This window comes from Etheostoma spectabile, unplaced genomic scaffold (genome assembly GCF_008692095.1).
Source record: "Etheostoma spectabile isolate EspeVRDwgs_2016 unplaced genomic scaffold, UIUC_Espe_1.0 scaffold00019393, whole genome shotgun sequence".
Classification (NCBI taxonomy): domain Eukaryota; kingdom Metazoa; phylum Chordata; class Actinopteri; order Perciformes; family Percidae; genus Etheostoma; species Etheostoma spectabile.
Genome location: NW_022604872.1, coordinates 1 through 18,261, shown reverse-complemented (window position 1 = coordinate 18,261; position 18,261 = coordinate 1). Strand labels below are relative to the sequence as shown.

The following is an 18,261-nucleotide window of genomic DNA, read 5'->3' as shown; positions in this document are numbered from 1 at the left end:
TAACAGGATTCCTCGTTGTGTCTTTGAAGGGTGTTTCATTTATTAAAGTAAAAAACAGCTTTAACTGGATTTTTTGCTTTGTTGTCTTTTACTGTAGACGAAACGCTCTGGCTTGTTTGTTTTCTTTAAACCAATCAGATAGTCGTGGGTGGGGCTAAGCTCTGGATGCAACTACTTTGGTTCTGCTACATAGTCTCAGGAGGAACTGTTCACCCTGATAGAAGAAACACATGTGCATGTTGACAGAGAGCAGACACACACACACACACACACACACTATTTCAATGTGCGCATCCATGGCTTTTCAGTCTGTGTAACATACTTCGTCCTCAGCAATCCTGCTCCATCACTCCCAAACATCCCAGTTAGATTAAGTGGCTAACGTTAACATATTCTTTGGAATCTTTACAGTTATTCCCTTAAAGAGTGACCAGGCCTGCCTTGTTGCACCATCAAAACGTCTTTCTGAACTTTCCATTTTTACACAGTAACATCTGGAGATGTTCTGCTAAATGAATGTGGTTGGTCCAGGCTACTGTGCATGTAGCTTGTAGCTCCAGTTAATGACTTTGGGCCTTACATTTTAGTAGTTCTTCCAGTCTGAATGCAGGAGATACTTGAACCTCTGGAGTTTCTATGGATTGGTCCCTCATCAGCCCTTGCATGGTCAACTAGAATTCACTCACACCTCCCATTAGTTCTTCTAACCCTTGTATTATTATCTCTGCATGTCCCCCCCCCCTTTGGGTCTACCAAAAGCACTTCAGCAGACGGCAAGCTGGCGACCGGAGCAGAAAGGAAGCAAGAAGGAGGAGGAAGAGGAGTATGTGGGGGAGGAGGTTTTTGGACCGCAGAGTGGTGGAGGGAAGAGTAGAGTTTCTGCTGAAATGGAAGGGGTTCTCAGAGTAAGTATGAGTCTAGAATATTATGCTTGGTGTTCTTGGTCCTTATACTGTGTGTATATATATCATTATCATACAACTCAATGCATTTCCTTTATTTTCATGGCTATTTACATTGTAGATTATCACTGAAGGCATACAAACTATGAATGAACACGTGGAATTCTGAAAAGTGTGAAATAACTGAAAACATGTCTATATATTCTAGTTTCCTCAAAGTACCCCCCCCCCCTTTACTGTGATTACTGCTTTGCACACTCTTGGCATTCTCTTGAATGGTAGTTACCGAAATGGTTTCCTCACAGTCTTGAAGGAGTTCCCAGAATGCTCAGCACTTGTTGCCCTTTTCCCTTCCACTCTGTGGTCCAGCTCTCCCAAACAATCGGATTAGGTTCAGGTCCGGTGACTGTGGAGGTGCAGCACTCCATCACTCTCCTCTTGGTCAAATAGCCCTTACACAGCCTGGAGGTGGTGTTTGGAGTCATTGCCCTGTTGAAAAATAAATGATGGTCCAACTAAACGCAAACCGGATGGGATGAATGTCGCTGCAGGATGCTGTGGTAGCCATGCTGGTTCAGTATGCCCTTCAATTTTGAATAAATCCCCAACAGTCTCACCAGCAAAGCCCCCCACACCATCACACCTCCTCCTCCTGCTTCATGGTGGGAACCAGGCATGTAGAACCCATCCGGTCACTTTTTCTCCGTCGCACAAAGACACAGCGGTTGGAACCAAAGATCTCAAACTTGGATCATCAGACCAAGCCAGATTTCCACTGGTCTAATGTCCATTCCTTTGTTTATTGGCCCAAACAAATCTATTCTGGTTGTGTCTCCTTAGCAGTGGTTTCCTAGCTACTATTTGACCTTGAAGGCCTAATTCAGTCTCCTCTTAACAGTTGTTCTAGAGATATTCTGCTGCTAGAACTCTGAGTGGTATTCATCTGGTCTCTAATCGGAGCTGCTGTTAACTTGTGATTTCTGAGGCTGGTGACTCAGATGAACTTATCCTCAGCAGTAGAGGTGACTCTTGGTCTTCCTTTCCTGGGGCGGTCTTCATGTGTTCCAGTTCCGTTGTAGCGCTTGATGGTTTTAGCCGCTGCCTTGGGGAAAATTCATATTTCAGGACTGACTGACCTTCTTTCTTAAGTAATGATGGCCACTCGTTTCCTTCACTTAGCTGATTGGTTTTGCCATAATATGAATTGTAACAGTTGTCCAATAGGGCTGTCGGCTGTGTATCAACCTGACTTCTGCACAACACAACTGATGGTCCCAACTCCATTAATAAGGCAAGAAAGTCCACTAATTAATTCTGAAAATGCCCACCTGTGAAGTGGAAACCATTTAAGGTGACTACCTCTGAATCTCATTAAGAGAACACCAAGGGTTTGCAGCACTATCAAAAATGCAAAGGGGGGCTACTTTGAAGAACTAGAATATAAGACATGTTTTCAGTTATTTCACAGTTTTTTTGTTAAGTACATAATGCCACATGTGTTCATTCATAGTTGTGAGGCCTTCAGTCATAATCTACGATGTAAATAGTCATGAAAATAAAGGAAACGCATTGAATGAGAAGGTGTGTTCAAACCTTTGCCTGTACTGTATATGTGTGTGTATGCAAATAATCTACAGCATAGATTGCAGCATTGTATCATGCCCTCAAAGGATCAATGGATTGTCTAAAAACAAAGTGTGAGGAGATTTTCTTCTGTCTGCACTCACCTTTCCAGTGAGGATAACACATGGGAGCACAAGACAACCTGGACCTCGACCTTATCGCCGAGTACATGCCGAAACACAAGGAGACGGAGGAGAAGAAGAAGGAGGGCAAGAGAAAAGGTGTCAGGGAGGAGGAGGTGAGTGAGAAAGAGGGTACTCCAGACTGAAGAGTCCCAGAAATCTAATCTCAATATTAATGAATGCACACAGAGGGTTTCACAAATGTCTTTTTGGATTTATATATAATTGCATATTACATACATATATATACATACATACATACATACATGCAAAATAGTAAGACTAGGCAATTCCAATTGCTTTGGCGAAAGAGAGCGGATGACAGTTGGCTTGAATAGAGCAGACGGCTCTGCAGAGTTGCGTAATTACGACTTCATGACTTTTCATGACCAGCTGAAGGAGCGGCGGTGTACATAGCAGAAACCCTGTTGTGCGTCTGTCCTATACCGTGGCAGGACACCATCAACATATCAACACTAAAAGACAGTGGCTGTGGCTCAGTAGTAGAGCGGTCGCCTGCCAATTGGAAGGTTGTTGGTTCAATCCCTGCAGTCCTATGTCAAAGTCAAAAACACTGAACCCTGAGTACGGGGTATACTTGTACAGCAGCCTGGGCCCCCGTGTACTTATGTGTGTGAATGGTTCCTGTATTATGTAGAAGAACTTTGAGTAGTCGTTGACACTAGAAAAGTGCTATAGAGAACAGTCCATTTATCGTTTTAGTCCAAAGAGAACTCAGGTATCTTAGCCAAGTTTTAGTCAATCCATTTTTGTCTTTTTTTAAATTTATTTACACAGACACATGTTAGATAAGAGCCAGGGCTCCTGGGCTCTACACACGTTGTTGTGCGGCTCAGGCAGAGGGACCGCAGAGTTAGCTAACGTTAACTTTTCCCTGACAACGGAGTTGGATTTGCCTTTTTGCGGACTAAACGCTGCTGTGGCTGCCCTCCTTCTAACATCTTTACTCGTGCTGAGTTTTTAAATTCCACTGGATACACACCTTGCCCCCCTGACGCTGAGAAGTTTTATGGCTTCGGGAAGGGCAGATGTGCACATGCGTGTGTCATTCAGAATACAAGACAAAATAAGAGTGTTTTTCAATACAGAATTTTTTCTCTCGATTATACTATATTTGTGATTGTTGGAGTCAAAGTCTAAATTAAATCAAAATTCATTAATTGCACAGCCTCACTAATGTTAACATATTCTTTGGGAATCTTTACAGTGATTCCCTTAAAGAAGTGACCAGGCCTGCCTTGTTGCACCATCAAAACATCTTTCTGAACTTTCCATTTTCACACAGGAACATCTGGAGATGTTCTGCTAAATGAAGTGTGGTTGGTCCAGGCTACTGTGCATGTAGCTTGTAGCTCCAGTTAATGACTTTTGGGCCTTACATTTTAGTAGTTCTTCCAGTTTGAATGCAGGAGATACTTGACACTCTGGAGTCCTATGGATTGGTCCCCTCATCAGCCCTTGCATTTTCTCCATTCAAACAGAAGATTTTAATCTAGTAAAACACGGTCAACTAGAATTCACTCACACCTCCCATTAGTTCTTCTAACCCTTGTATCATTATCTCTGCATGTCCCCCCCCCTCCTTGGGTCTACTAAGGCACCTTCAGAAGATGGCAAGCTGGCGACCGAGCAGGAAAGAAGGGCAAGAAAGAGGAGGAGGAGCCTGCAGCAGTGAAGGAGGAGGAGTATGTGGTGGAGAAGGTTTTGGACCGCAGAGTGGTGAAGGGAAGAGTAGAGTTTCTGCTGAAATGGAAGGGGTTCTCAGAGTAAGTATGAGTCTAGAATATTAATGCTTGGTGTTCTTGGTCCTGAGATATATAATATATTTACATATTGCAAATAGGTGTCAGCATGTTATCATGCCTCCAAATAGGAAGGTTTGGTATTTTGACACTACGTTGCAGACCCACAAATAACCTTAAATAACCTTACAAGATGGCAATAGAAAAAAGGAATAATAGGAATGATAATAAGAGTGAGAGTGAATTGTCTAAAAACCAAGTGTGAGGAGATGTTCTTCTGTCTGCACTCACCTTTCCAGTGAGGAGAACACATGGGAGCCACAAGACAACCTGGACCTGGACCTTTTCGCCGAGTACATGCAGAAACACAAGGAGATGGAGGAGAAGATGAAGAAGGAGGGCAAGAGGAAAGGTGTCAGGAAGGAGGAGGTGAGTTAAGGAAAGAGGTTACTCCAGACTGAAGATTCCCAGAAATTTAATCTCAATATTGATGAATGCACACATAGGGGTTCACAAATGTCTTTTAGGATTTATATATTATACCGTAATTCCTCAAAGAAAATAGTGATAGTGCTGCATTACCATGGTAACCATGGTTCTGCAGCAGTGGAGCTTAGACACAGACATGCTGTGAACGATGCTTCTGGTTTTACTTAGATCGCTCCACCATGGCGCCTTACTAACTCACTCACTCTGTCTGTTGATATACAAACGCAGATCAATGGACATGCATGTATTTTTTGGGGGTGGTGTATGAGGCCACCCCCCTTTCGACCAATTATTACATCTTTGTATGCAAAACCTTCTATCCCAGCCCTGGACCATTGAACTACATCCCATAATTCAAACAGCATTTATGATGTCACCCTACAAGTGTTCTATGGGATTGAGGTCCAGGGATTGGGCTGGCTGCTCCATAACATCCATCTGGTTCATCTGGAACCAAGACTTTGCTCCTTCCTGGTGTGTTTGGGTCCTTGTCTTGTTGAAAGACCCGTTTCAAAGGCCTTTCCTCTTCAGCATAAGGCAACATGACCTCTTCAAGTATTCTGATGTATTGGAACTGATCCATGATCCCTGGAATGTGATAAACAGGCCCAACACCACAGTATGAGAAACATCCCGTAACCACCATGCTTTACTGTCTTCACAGTGGACTGGGGCTTGATTTCAGTGCAGGGGGGTCGGAGGACAACTGTCTTCGGCTCCTAGACCCAAAAAGAACAAATTCCCTCTGATCAGTCCCCAGAATGTTGCTCCATTTCTCCATTGGCCAGTCAATGTGTCCTTTGGTTGTTTCCCACGTTGTTCAGGCTTTGGATGCCCAATAATCAGCTCACTAATTGAACACAACACTGTTATTATTTTGAACATGCTCCTTTCAATTACAGATTCAATTCTACAGAATGAGCAGCATGCATGTCCTGACTGTTGTTTCCTTGTACTCAGCAACACTTACTAGTAAATTATTTGCCATGTAGAAATATCACTTTTACCAAAAAATAATTTGAGTTTAGTGATGCTATTATTGTGAACACAACTGTACATCAAAGCAATTTTTTTAAACATCCATGACCACGACATATGCGCCTGTGTTTCTCAGACGAGTCAGTGATGCTCAGCAGTTTTATTCCAGAGCACAGCAGAAAGCTCTGCTGAGCTTCAGAACTGCTTGAGGAAATGTAGCTTGTGTGGACAATACCACATTCCACTACCATATTACTTACTTACACAATACTGCTGGCTATACAAGTTTGATTTAGCAAAAACAACCACCTAAAACAAAAGGTCAAAGGTCAACTGGTGCCCCTCATTGCTAATGTGTATCAGGGACAATGGTTCCAATTTACTTTACTGGAGTAGAGCTGTTCCAGCAACATGAAGACAACACAGTAACCCCTACAGATACCAGTGAAATCTAAAAATCTGTGGGAAAATGTTACATTTACAACTTTCCCGGCACACAAAATCCTGAATGATCCCCATTTGTTAACGGCTGGCTAAAGGCTGGCAACAAAATGGAGGCCACACATAAATTGATCAAAAGTAGTTTATTTATCACAAACTAACCAACACTGGATGTTACATTTCCCATAATGCAACTCCATAATAGTGATATTGGTAGATAATTAAGAAAGGTAATGCGTCAGTCAAACATCGTTCCATAGACGTGCTCTAAATGTTGTTTCTAGTTTAAGATAGAGCTCTACAGCATGGCACCTCACTAACTCACTCTCTTGGTTTTTCTCTGTTGATAGAAACGGAGAGGAAGAGGAGTCAAACGTCACCGCTGTCAGCACTGTGACAAATCCTTCACATCAGGATATTTAAAGATTCATCAGAGAGTTCACACTGGAGAGAAGCCTTACAGCTGTGATCAATGTGGTGCAGCTTTCACACAACAGAGTACCCTAAAAACACATCAACGCATTCACACTGGAGAGAAACCTTACAGCTGTGATCAATGTGGGGAAACTTTTTCTCGTGGTGGTAGCCTTAAAACTCACCAGCGCATTCACACTGGAGAGAAGCCGTACAGCTGTGAACAATGTGGGAAACCTTTCTCAGAGTGGTAACCTTAAATCTCACCAGCGCATTCACACTGGAGAGAAGCCGTACTGGTGTGAACAATGTGGGGAAACCTTTTCTAAGAGTGATAACCTTAAAACGCACCAGCGCATTCACACTGGAGAGAAGCCGTACTGGTGTGAACAATGTTGGGAAACCTTTTCTCGTAGCAGTAACCTTAAAAGACACCAGCGCATTCACACTACCTCGTTGTGAACATGTTTCAGAGCCAAGCTGTGTCCTCCTCCTCATGCCCTGATAGCTGTGTTGTTATATTCTGATCTTCTCTCCACATTGAAGGCTGACCAGCAGTAACTTTATCTTCTGATCAACATGTATGTTATTGTGGATCAGCTGGACTGTTTTCTGCCTGTCCTCAGAACCCTTTACCATTTAGGGACCAGAATCGGTGCCTGAACCCATCCTTTTAAAAATACTTCTTTAAATGTATATATTAAAAAAAAAAGGAGCACAAAAAGACAGTCAGCAACATTCAAGAACAGCTGTTTATTTCTATATGGTCCAAATTAAATGTAAAAAAAAATGTAATAACATATTTCTCCAGTAAATTGCTGCTAATGACAAAAACAACCACTAGATGGAAAAAGGCAGCCCTGGTATTTCAGTAGCACCGAAATGAAGCCCCCAAATACCCGTTACTATTCGGTCCCATAGATACCGGGTGTTAAGGCACCGGTGCCGTACTAGAACCAGGTTTCGGTACCCAACCCTAACCACAATGTACCCACAGTGGGAAGGAGAAGGCCCAAAGGAGAAACATTAAGACGTTTAAAGATGTTTTGGTTGGAAAACGTAGACATGTTTGAAACTTTTTGATTTTGTAAAAACTTTCTTCTCATCTCTAGAAACATACATCTTTTTTTTGGCTGACAGAAAGTCATTGTAATTTTTATTTTAGGAATACATTTTTGTCACCCTTATATAGTGAGTTTAGAAATATTTGTGTAAATTGGTCCTCTCATCATTAACAACAAACTAGAAGTTGGCCATTTTTAATTGTTCACTCTCAAGTTATTGTTTGTTGTTAAATAAAAGAAATTAAACGAGGTCTATGGCTGATTTGTGACTTGATATGGTGGATTTATCCTTCCTGCCCTTTCTGTGTTTAAAACTCCTTGATAAGAGAACGTTTCCATCCCCTAAAAGTGCTGAAAGACTCAGATTATTATTCTAAGTGTGTGACAACATTATGGGATGGATCCCTACAGAGATAGATCTTTTAGATAGAAAAATGAAGGTGATTTTCTTACTAAACCAAGTGATATAGCAAATTGTGTCAATGATTATTTTATCAATAAAATAAATAAGCTTAAAAATACTACACCGCTACACAACACGGCTTTGTCAAAAACATTGATAAATAAGATCATGGAAAGTAAAACATGTGGCTTCTGATGAATTGTAAAACAAACCACCTGGTGGGGACTATCTTGAATATAAGTGGATTAAGCCAATAGTTTCAATCATTGTTCCTACTATTGCTCATATAATTAATATGTGTTTTATGGAAAATATATGTCTGCAAGCATGGAAGATATGTAAAGTTGTGCCAATACCAAAGAATAAGAAAATGCCTTTCTCTGGATCAAACAGTAGACCAATAAGCTTATTACCAATTCTCTGTAAAATAATGGAAAGAATTGTTTATGAACAGATTCAGTTTTATTTTTAAAATAATTTAGTTACAGTTTTTCAGCATGCATACATACAGAGGAAAACACTCAACAGCCACTGCCCTGACTCAGATGGTTGATGACTGGTTTAAGGATATGGACGAGAGGAAAATAATAGGTGTTGTGGTGCTTGATTTTACTGCAGCATTTGATATAATTGACCACAACTTACTGTTAAAAAAACTGGAATATTATGGTTTTTCACAAACTGCATTATTATGGATGGAAAGTTATTTGACTGATAGGAGACAATTAGTTTACTTTAATGGAAGTTTTTCAGGCTTGTGGAACATGTAGTTCCTCAAGGAAGTTGTCTTGGGCCACTCCTCTTCACAATCTTTACTAATGATTTACCATCTGTTTACTAAACTACAGAGAGAGTTACAGTGGTGGACTGGATCAGAAGTAACAAACTGATCTCAATGGATCTAAAACTACCAGTTCAGTGGTTGGAACTCATTTTTTTAAAGTTCGAAATCGAAACTTGAACTCAGTATAGAGCAAACTTCTGTAGAGCAAAGAGAAGAGGCTAAACCTTTGGGTGTGCTAATTGACAAGAGATTGTGTTGGGACAAACACATTCAGAAGCTGGTAACTAAAATGGGCAACACCTTGTCAGTTATTAAAAGGTGTGCAAACATCTTCACACCACAGATAGGTAAAAAAGTCCTTCAGGTTTTGTTTTTTTCACATGTGGATTACTGCTCAGTGGTGTGGTCCAGCACTTTAGCAATTAATATGAAAAAATGACAAGTGATTCAGAATAAAGCTGCACGTGTGGCTCTCTCGTGTGGGTTTAGATCAAATGTTGATAACATGCATGAACAACTCTCATGGTTTAAAGTTAAAAATAGATTTGAGTATTCGCTAATGTTTTTTTTACATAACGTTATAACAAACAAAACACTTTTTATTTCAAACAGAAAACTATCCTTTAGTACTGCTATACATCATTATCCAACGAGGCGTGCAGTAGGAGGGAGTTTTATTTTACCTAAAGTGAAACTAAATCAATTTAGCGTTCTGTCGGGTACAGAGCGATGTGTGAATGGAACTCTCTCCCAACGACTATCAAACACAACTCTCAGTATGGTTTGAAAAATCACTTAAGACATATTTATTTCAAAGGAATTAAATATGTAATTTAAAAGTAGTTTGTTATAGGGCTTTTGTTATCTTATTTCTTAAATTGATTTATCTATTCGGAGTAGTGTCTTTTATTTTATTTCTTGTATAAATTGCGTTAACTGTAAGATTTAATTATGGTTAGTATTTTCTAATTTATGTCTGTGTGTGTGTAATGAAATGTCATAAAGAGTATTGTCAAAGAAAGGATTGTAGGACCCCAGGAAGAAAAGCTTTTAGTACATGCTGAAGCTAATGGGGATCCAAATAAAACAAACAAACAAGTTTACTTCAACATTTTTCCCGGGTAGGGGTTTCTGTAGAAACATTCAGGGGATGTAGCTCAGTGGTAGAGCGCATGCTTTGCATGTATGAGGCCCCGGGTTCAATCCCCGGCATCTCCAACAAGGCTTCTGTTACAACAGTCTGTAAAAGACCTGCAAAACCTCTTATTCTGAAAGACAAAAGTATTAAAAGGCAATCTCTTTGTGTTCATGGTGATTAATGCAAAAATCAGTCTCAATGACCAGATGTGTTGCAAGATTTGCAGTGAACAGTGCATTGATAAATGACTTAATGGGGATCAAATAAAACAAAGTGTATTAGCAATTTTGCATCAAGTAAATGTGATTAGTCAGTGACTAGAAGGGCAATGTTCAAGTAGTTTGTTTGGCATGTAGTGTTTTTATGGCAACACTGCCAGATTGAGCTGTCTGATTATTTTGAACAACAGACTACTTTTGACGCAAAACATTTTACCAAAATTGGAAATGAATTTTGGTAAAAAGGAAATGCAGCTTGGATTTGTCACTGACTTGAAAGGCTATGGTCAGGTAGATTGTCATGGGGTCTTTTCATGGCTCCACTGACCGAGTTTCCGATAGCGTTCTTCTCTTATTCAATGATCTTAGAAAAAGTAAAAGAAATTTGCAAACATTCAGGGGATGTAGCTCAGTGGTAGAGCGCATGCTTTGCATGTATGAGGACCTGGGTTCAATCCCCAGCATCTCCAGCAGGTATTCCTTGTCCAGTCTGTCAAAGAGCTGCAGAAGCTCTTATTCTGAAAGAGAAAATGAAACAATGCGGTGAGTATTGAAAGGCCATAAAGTGGATCATTAACTTATCAAGTGTCTAAAAACTCGGTGCACTTTACCCATGTCCTGCTTTACTCAACTATTGAAAAGGATTAGTGCATATTTGAATAGCAATCAAAAAGTTTATGAACATTTGTTCCAATAGGTCTGGCACTAAACTGCAGGTAGTGGTGGCCAAGCGGTTATGGCGATGGACTATATAGACCATTGAGGTCTCCCTGTGCAGGTTTGAATCCTCCCGACAACGAGAGGTGTTCCTCAAGAGTGGTAGCAAAGACAGTGTTATCTCAGAAGTAGTGGAAGCTACCCATCTCCACTAATGCATTTCTTATCATTTATTTTCAGTCTGTGTTACAAGATTTGCAGTGAACGTTGTATTGTCCAGCAGAAAGGCAACAGGTGTGCTAGTTTTTGACTATGATTTTGTACCATAGCAGTGCAACCATTTTGCCCAGGTTTGATTTCCAGCCACCGCAGTTGCATTTACAGGTTTTGAAGTCATAAACAACATTAACATTACATGTTTTACACAGGTTTCTTCTTTTATTTATTGATATTTCAATTTCCTTGCGGGAGTCATCCCAAAAGGATTAATAAAGATAAGTCTATGTCTATCTCATTAAAAAGTCAAAATATCTGAAAATCTTCAGGGGATGTAGCTCAGTGGTAGAGGTCATGCTTTACATGTATGAGGACCTGGCATCTCCAGCAGGTATTATGGTAGAGTCTTTAAAAGAGCTGCTAAAGATATTACCTCCTGTGGTAATCTGACTGGTAGGGTTATAGAACGTAGTGGTAGACTAAGACCTCCTGTGATACAAACTAAGCGGTATGCTCTTTCTTTTATACCTCAGACTACCAGACAGCACAACAAGCCCTTTAAATCTACATGTTTTACAGTCTCTATTTTACTGTATTTATGTACTTGTACTGTAATATATTTATTGTATTAGACTCTAGTTTTTATGAGTGTCATCGTGGGAATGAGCAGCGTAGCTTCCATTTTTATAGATGAAACTTGTCATGCCATTAAGTTTGCTCTTCAGCTGGTGGATACTTTGCATTATAGACATTAATGCTTTGTTAAACACCAACAAACAGGAAATACACTTAGTTCTGATACAAAGCACAGGAAATAGCAGAGGATGGTTTCGATCCATCGACCTCTGGGTTATGGGCCCAGCACGCTTCCGCTGCGCCACTCTGCTCTACTAGTAATACTTGGGGGCTGGAAAATCTGTAATTGACATTTTTGAGGCGAGGTTTGGGATCCTGTGGCAACCAAGGCTCCAACAGCTTACGGGTTGTAAAGTTAAACATTTGGTAGACCTTTCTACTATCTTTTATGTGAGCTTCCTGATTACTCACACATTGACTATTCACAAGTAACACTTGTGATTGGCTGGTGTTTAATGCAAAGAAAGGACTGGAGCATTTATTGTAGAGAATAAGTAGGCTGACACTGAAGTATTGAGACAACAGTGACTGAAAATCTAATTCAATCTACATATCGGTCTTCTTAAAGATCTAAATAGATTTTCTAACCTCAGAGTCATCTGGAGCACGTAACGATTAGCTTCTGTCCCTCTGAACCCTGAGTGACAATCACTCTGCAGTGAATGAGATGCAGTCCCCCCCGTCTAACCAAGACTATACTTTCAGGGATCATTTCTAGAGTTTCTGACTTGAGGAATGTGTTTCTAAAGTGTTTGGTCTCGCTGACCACGATGATGAGTTATGATATTCCTTTCTGAGCGCGAAGCTGACAGAGAGTAGTAATTAACTTCATATGCTCTCTGTCATTGATGATTGTTCTTTGCTTCTTTATGGAATATTGAGGAAGGGAATATGATCAGTGGTAGTAGCAGATATATGGTAAACTAACATGAGTGAAGGTAATAAAACATGCTAAGCTTTCTAATTAAGTGAAGTTAAGGTCAGTCTTGAATGTTTTGTCCATGGTGGACAAGGTTACTTGAAAGTGTTAGCACCTACTTTCTTGACTTTGTAATGCCTTATGTCCAGTGTAAAAATGTGACCTGGGTTAAGCCATAATTCATTTCTATTTCTACCTTTGCTTTTCCTACTTTGACACATCAAAAAGGTGCATTGTTTGAAAGCCCATCTCTACACATCCATGTTCCACTCCCACAGGTGTTTCCACTTGACTAATCAGACTGTGTGTCCTTTACAGGCTCAGCTTGATTGACATGTATTAAAGGGGTGGAACGGTACACTGAAGTCCCGGTGGACGGGATGGCATGTTGTAACGAGGTTTGAGTACATACAGCAAATACTTGAAGCCAGGTTACTCTACGAGTGGATACGGGGCGTTGAAGGTGATGTGGAAATCCTGATTGATTCAGTGATTTTTTGGCCCTATTTGTATTTGTATCTAAAGGCTGGTTAACCACTGTAGGGAGGAGACGTTTCACAGTTTTTTTGTCTCGTTCCAGTGATTGGCATGTCTGGGTGATGGCGTTGGATATGCGTTAGCATGTTGGATGTATTTCCACTCACGTACCAACAACGCCAACTCACAGTCCTCGTTTTATCCACCACTTTCTCACCTGTACTACTGGAACTGACTGGGAAACCAAAGTTTCCCCGTGGGTCGCCACCACTCGCCGTAGTAGAGGCTGCTCTTCTTTAGTGCTGCTGGCTCGGACTCATATGAAGGGAAATATGGGGCAAAAGGTGAGAGCTTGCAGAACAATCTGAATTTATATGTTTAAATTATAGCCGATAGATATCAGAAATCCACCCATTACCTTAATTTATATGTGTTGTACTTTTCCCTTGCCGGGTGAGTTAGGGAAACTGTTACAGCATAGCGGAGTATTCTGTCCACCTCCACACCCGTAGTCTTCTCTTCAAGCAGACTTACTGCCTCCTGGTCTTGTCTTGACCTGGTTACCACTTTCTCATTTTTGTGTGGCAGCACATTCAGCTGCTAGAGATTCTCAACGTTCTGGAAGAGCTCCATGTTGGAAGGAACAGTGGACGTCAGAAAGTACTGTTGCGGCCGTAGCTGTTGCTCCACAATCCGTGCTGGGCCCTGAAACGTTCCCCCCAAGTCTGGTTCGAATGGTGACTGTTCCACCTGGTGGACCGAACTTCACTGGCTCTATGGGGGTGAGATGTGGATGATCAGCACCAATGGGAAGGAGAGGGCTGGCGTTCTCAAACTGCTGAAGGTAGAGACCTGCCAGGTCGTGAGTGTGGCCTACCAATAGCTCAAGCCTGTCCTACAGTGATTGTAGCTAAAGCTAATTAGCAGCAAGATGCCTCCTTTCTCCGTAGAAGACTACTACAAACTCCTTCAGAAGATTGCACTTCTGGAAACCAAGGTTCACCTTCTAGAAGTGAACGTGGAAGTTAACGGATCTTGTGGAAATGACACCACTTTACCATGGACCCATAACAATGGACAGAAGTATGCTAACACACGGCTAATTAGCACCAACAAGACTACAAAGAAACAGGAGGGTGGAACTGGTAATAAATCAACAAGTGGCGGTCCTCCCTGGAACTCGTCTGGTGCGAAGCCTAAGAGTAAATCATTTTCCTGGGAAATGGGAGGACGACTAACGGGCCGGGCACAGCGCCCTGAGATTTGTGATATGACCGGCTGGCCTGCATTATCATCCGGGCAGAGCGCCTCTTCAACCCCTCTACCTAGTAGGACACAGCCGTGGACAGCTGCAAAAGGGAAAATAAGCAACAAAATGCCCCCCCAACAACCTGGTGTGCAACTGGATAACAGATTTGCTCCTCTGCTGCAAGACGCTGGACAGTCATCTGATGACCGGGACTGCGTCTCATCACCACACAGCAGGGTAAGGACTGAGAGCAATTCAAAAAGTAAAAAGCTAACAACTGGGCCTCAAACCCTGATTGTGGGTGACTCTGCTGTAAAAGATTTAAAAAACAGTAAAAACACCAAAATACTATGTTTTCCCAAAGACATGGTGTCTGACTGACCCAAAAAATCCCAGATATCGTGGCAGCACACCCAACTGTGAAGAACATTATTCTGCATATAGGGTCAAATGATGTTGTAAAGCAACAGTCTGAATTGCTGAAACTGGACTTTAGGGAACTGCTTGACACAGTCACCCCCCTAAGCGCAAATGTGTTTATCAGTGGTCCTATACCGTCAGTCAGAAGAGGAGATGAGAGATTCAGCCGACTGTTGGGACTAAACAAATGGCTTTCAACTGAATGTACCGTCCACTCTCTGCAGTTCATTGACAATTTAAACATTTTCTGGGAGCGCAGACATCTTTTTAAAGCAGATAGACTTTCCCTTAACAAGCCAGGAGTAAAGCTGTTCACCTCTAATCTGCTTTACTTTCTGCGCTACACATCTGCTCCCTCTGCCAAGGTCACAAAACAAAAGGAAGACACAACAAAGTGCGGCAGTGATCCAGCACAGCCCCCACCTGTGCAAAGATTTGACCATGGGAGACCAGAGAGCAGAGACACGAAACCTCCACTCCCCTCTTCACCCGTCCAGCACCCCTCAAACCTTCCCAACCCCGAACCTTCTGAGGATTCATCGCTGTCTCTACTGATGTCTCCACACACCCTTTCCCTTATTTCCCCCATCAATTATGCACCCCTTCCTACCCCCATGGCTCAACCCGGGCAAAAGTAAAACGCCAAGCACCACTACCAGGATGTCAGAAAACTCCTTCCCCCCAGACTGATAAGGACGCTTGTGTGCAAAATCTGGCAAGCACTATCTGATATGTGCCGGGCCTTGGCTGCAGGACTAGTGATACTAATGACTCTTTTCAAGACAAGCCCGGGCCCTGTGGATTCAATTCTTCCTCAATTTCTGTTGTGATAGGTAATAGGAAAAGAATGGTGAATAAGCACTTAACTGCAAACTTAGCAAATTTAGCATCCATTCCTCGTCAGCTACAGCCTGTCCCAAAAAATGAAAACACACTAACACTAGCCTTACTAAACGTCAGGTCTTTGGCAGGAAAATCATTTTAATCAATGATTTTATTACTAAGCACAATCTAGATTTATGTTTTTAACTGAAACCGGTTAGACCATAATAACAGCGCTGCTGTTCTCATCGAGTCAGCTCCCCCTAACTTCAGTTTTATGAGTGAGAATAGAGTGAATAAGAAAGGAGGTGGAGTCGCCATTTTGTTTAATGACTCATTCCACTGTACGCAAATATGTTATGGAAATTTTGTTTTCTTTTGAATATGTTGCTCTTCAATTAAGATCTTCCCCTCAAGCGATGTTTCTAAATACTACAGGCCACCTAAATATTGTGCAACCTTCATTGATGACTTCACTGAACTGCTGTCTATTATCTGCATTAACTTTGATTGTGTAATCATTGCGGGTGATTTTAACATTCATGTTGACAGCCCCCAGGACAGGGGGACAAAAGAGCTGTGTTTGTGTTTTGAGAACTATGGACTGATCAGCATGTGACGGAGCCCACCCACAATAAGGGCACATCTGGACTTTGATTGTCTCCAAAGGTCTGAACATTTCCAAGGTTGTGGTGACTGACGTTGCTCTCTCAGATCATTCCTGTGTTTTCTTAACGGCCACTATCTCTGTGCCCAAAAGTGTCAACAAACAAAGATAATCAGAAAAACGTATATCACTGAAAACACCAGTGACACATTTATACAGCTTTTCCTCCACACCAGCCCTCTCTGGGCTATCAGTAGGACTTGTAGATAATTCAACTGTAAAATCACAAATGTTATTGATGCCATTGCTCCCACTAAGGTCAAAGTTGTATCTGGTAAGAAAAGATCTCCATGGAGAAATGTCCTACTGCTGAGAACAGGAAAAAAGAGAGTGGGGAAAGCTGAACGAAGGTGGCGAAAAACAAATTCCTGGTCCATTATAACTCCTATAAAGAGAGACTTTCGCATTTATAATTTGGAACTGAGGAATGCAAGAAGGTCCTTTTGTCTCTGATATTATCTCTAGAAACCATAATAATTCCCGTGCTTTTTGCTACTGTTGATAGGTTAACAACCCTCCAGTACCAGTAGCATCTGAACTTTTATCTACCAAGGCCTGCAATGACTTTGCCTCCTTCTTTCAAGACAAAAATCAAAAGATTAGACAAACAGTCAGTGCCCTCCATATCAAGTCAGGATATGTGTTGTCACAGTGTTCAAGCAAAAATTAGTTCCAATATGACAGAATTTCACACGATCACCATACAAACCTGGGAGGACTTATTCAACATCTGACAACCTCGACCTGTTGCCTTGATGTTTACCAACGGGACTTTTCAAAAATGTTTCCAATTGTTTGACCTTCTGATCTTCTACAGATTGTGAACACATCTCTTCTTACAGGTATCTTTCCACAGGCCTGAAAACTTCGCAGTAATCAAGCCACTCTTAAAAAAGAACACCTAGACAAGTCACTAATGAGCAACTATAGGCCAATATCAAACCTTCCGTTTTTAAGTAAAATCATTGAAAAAGTAGTCTTTCAACAACTCAACCATTTCTTGTCACTAAGCAACAGTTTTGATACCTTTCAGTCGGGTTTCCGACCACACCACAGCACTGAAACGCTCTTGTCAAAGTCTTAATGGACATCCACCTTAACACAGATATGGCAAAAATTTCAATTCTTAGTATTACTTGATCTCAGTGCTGCATTTGACACGGTCGGACCACGATATACTACTAGACCGATTGGAAAACTGCGTTGGCCTTTCGGCTTAGTACTAACTGGTTTGAATCCTACCTAAAGAATAGGGATTACTTTGTGTCTATAGGTAATTATGCATCTGAGCGTACAAAATATGACGTGCGGAGTCGCAAGGCTCCATTCTGGGGCCTCTTCTGTTTAACATCTACATGCTTCCACTGGCTCAGATTATGGAGAAAAACAAAATAAGTTACCATAGTTATGCGGACGACACACAAATTTACATAACCTTATCGCCAGGGGACTATAGTCCAATACAAAAACTGACTAAGTGCATCAAACAAATTAACGGCTGGATGTGCCAGAACTTTCTGAAATTAAATGAAGGAAAAAACTGAGGTGGTTGTTTTGTGGAGCAAGAGAGGAACGATAAAAGTCTGCGCTCAGCTTCAAAACACAATGTTAAAAACAACAGACAAAGCAGAAAATCTTGGTGTAGTCATGGACTCAGACCTGAACTTTAACAGCCACAGTAAACAATTACAAAGTCAGCCTACTATCACCTTAAGAATATATCAAGGGTTAAAGGACTTATGTGTCAACAGGATTTGGAAAAACTTGTCCATGCCTTATCTTCATAGATACTTGACTACTGTAACGGGGTCCTTTACAGGTTCTCCCTAAAAGCAAATCAATCAGACAGCTGCAGCTGA

The 18,261-nt window shown here is 41.3% G+C and overlaps 1 protein-coding gene and 4 non-coding genes across 5 annotated transcripts; 4 read left to right on the top strand and 1 right to left on the bottom strand.

The window, feature by feature from the left end:
* Nucleotides 1-2,641: 2,641 nt before the first annotated feature.
* Nucleotides 2,642-4,863, top strand: LOC116684658 (chromobox protein homolog 1-like; the record flags this gene model as incomplete). The annotated part of the gene is made up of 3 exons (XM_032510148.1): nt 2,642-2,763; nt 4,266-4,434; nt 4,710-4,863. Coding segments are annotated over 3 exons (430 nt in total), but the record flags the coding sequence as incomplete, so codon positions are not given.
* A 5,266-nt stretch (nt 4,864-10,129) lies between these two features.
* trnaa-ugc (transfer RNA alanine (anticodon UGC)) lies at nt 10,130-10,201 on the top strand. The gene has a single exon. It is a non-coding gene; the product is annotated as a tRNA-Ala (tRNA).
* Nucleotides 10,202-10,737: 536 nt separating this feature from the next.
* trnaa-ugc (transfer RNA alanine (anticodon UGC)) lies at nt 10,738-10,809 on the top strand. The gene has a single exon. It is a non-coding gene; the product is annotated as a tRNA-Ala (tRNA).
* A 1,218-nt stretch (nt 10,810-12,027) lies between these two features.
* On the bottom strand, nt 12,028-12,099 carry trnam-cau (transfer RNA methionine (anticodon CAU)). The gene has a single exon. It is a non-coding gene; the product is annotated as a tRNA-Met (tRNA).
* Nucleotides 12,100-12,537: 438 nt separating this feature from the next.
* LOC116684659 (small nucleolar RNA U3) lies at nt 12,538-12,751 on the top strand. Its single transcript, XR_004330823.1, has one exon. It is a non-coding gene; the product is annotated as a small nucleolar RNA U3 (small nucleolar RNA).
* Nucleotides 12,752-18,261: the final 5,510 nt, after the last annotated feature.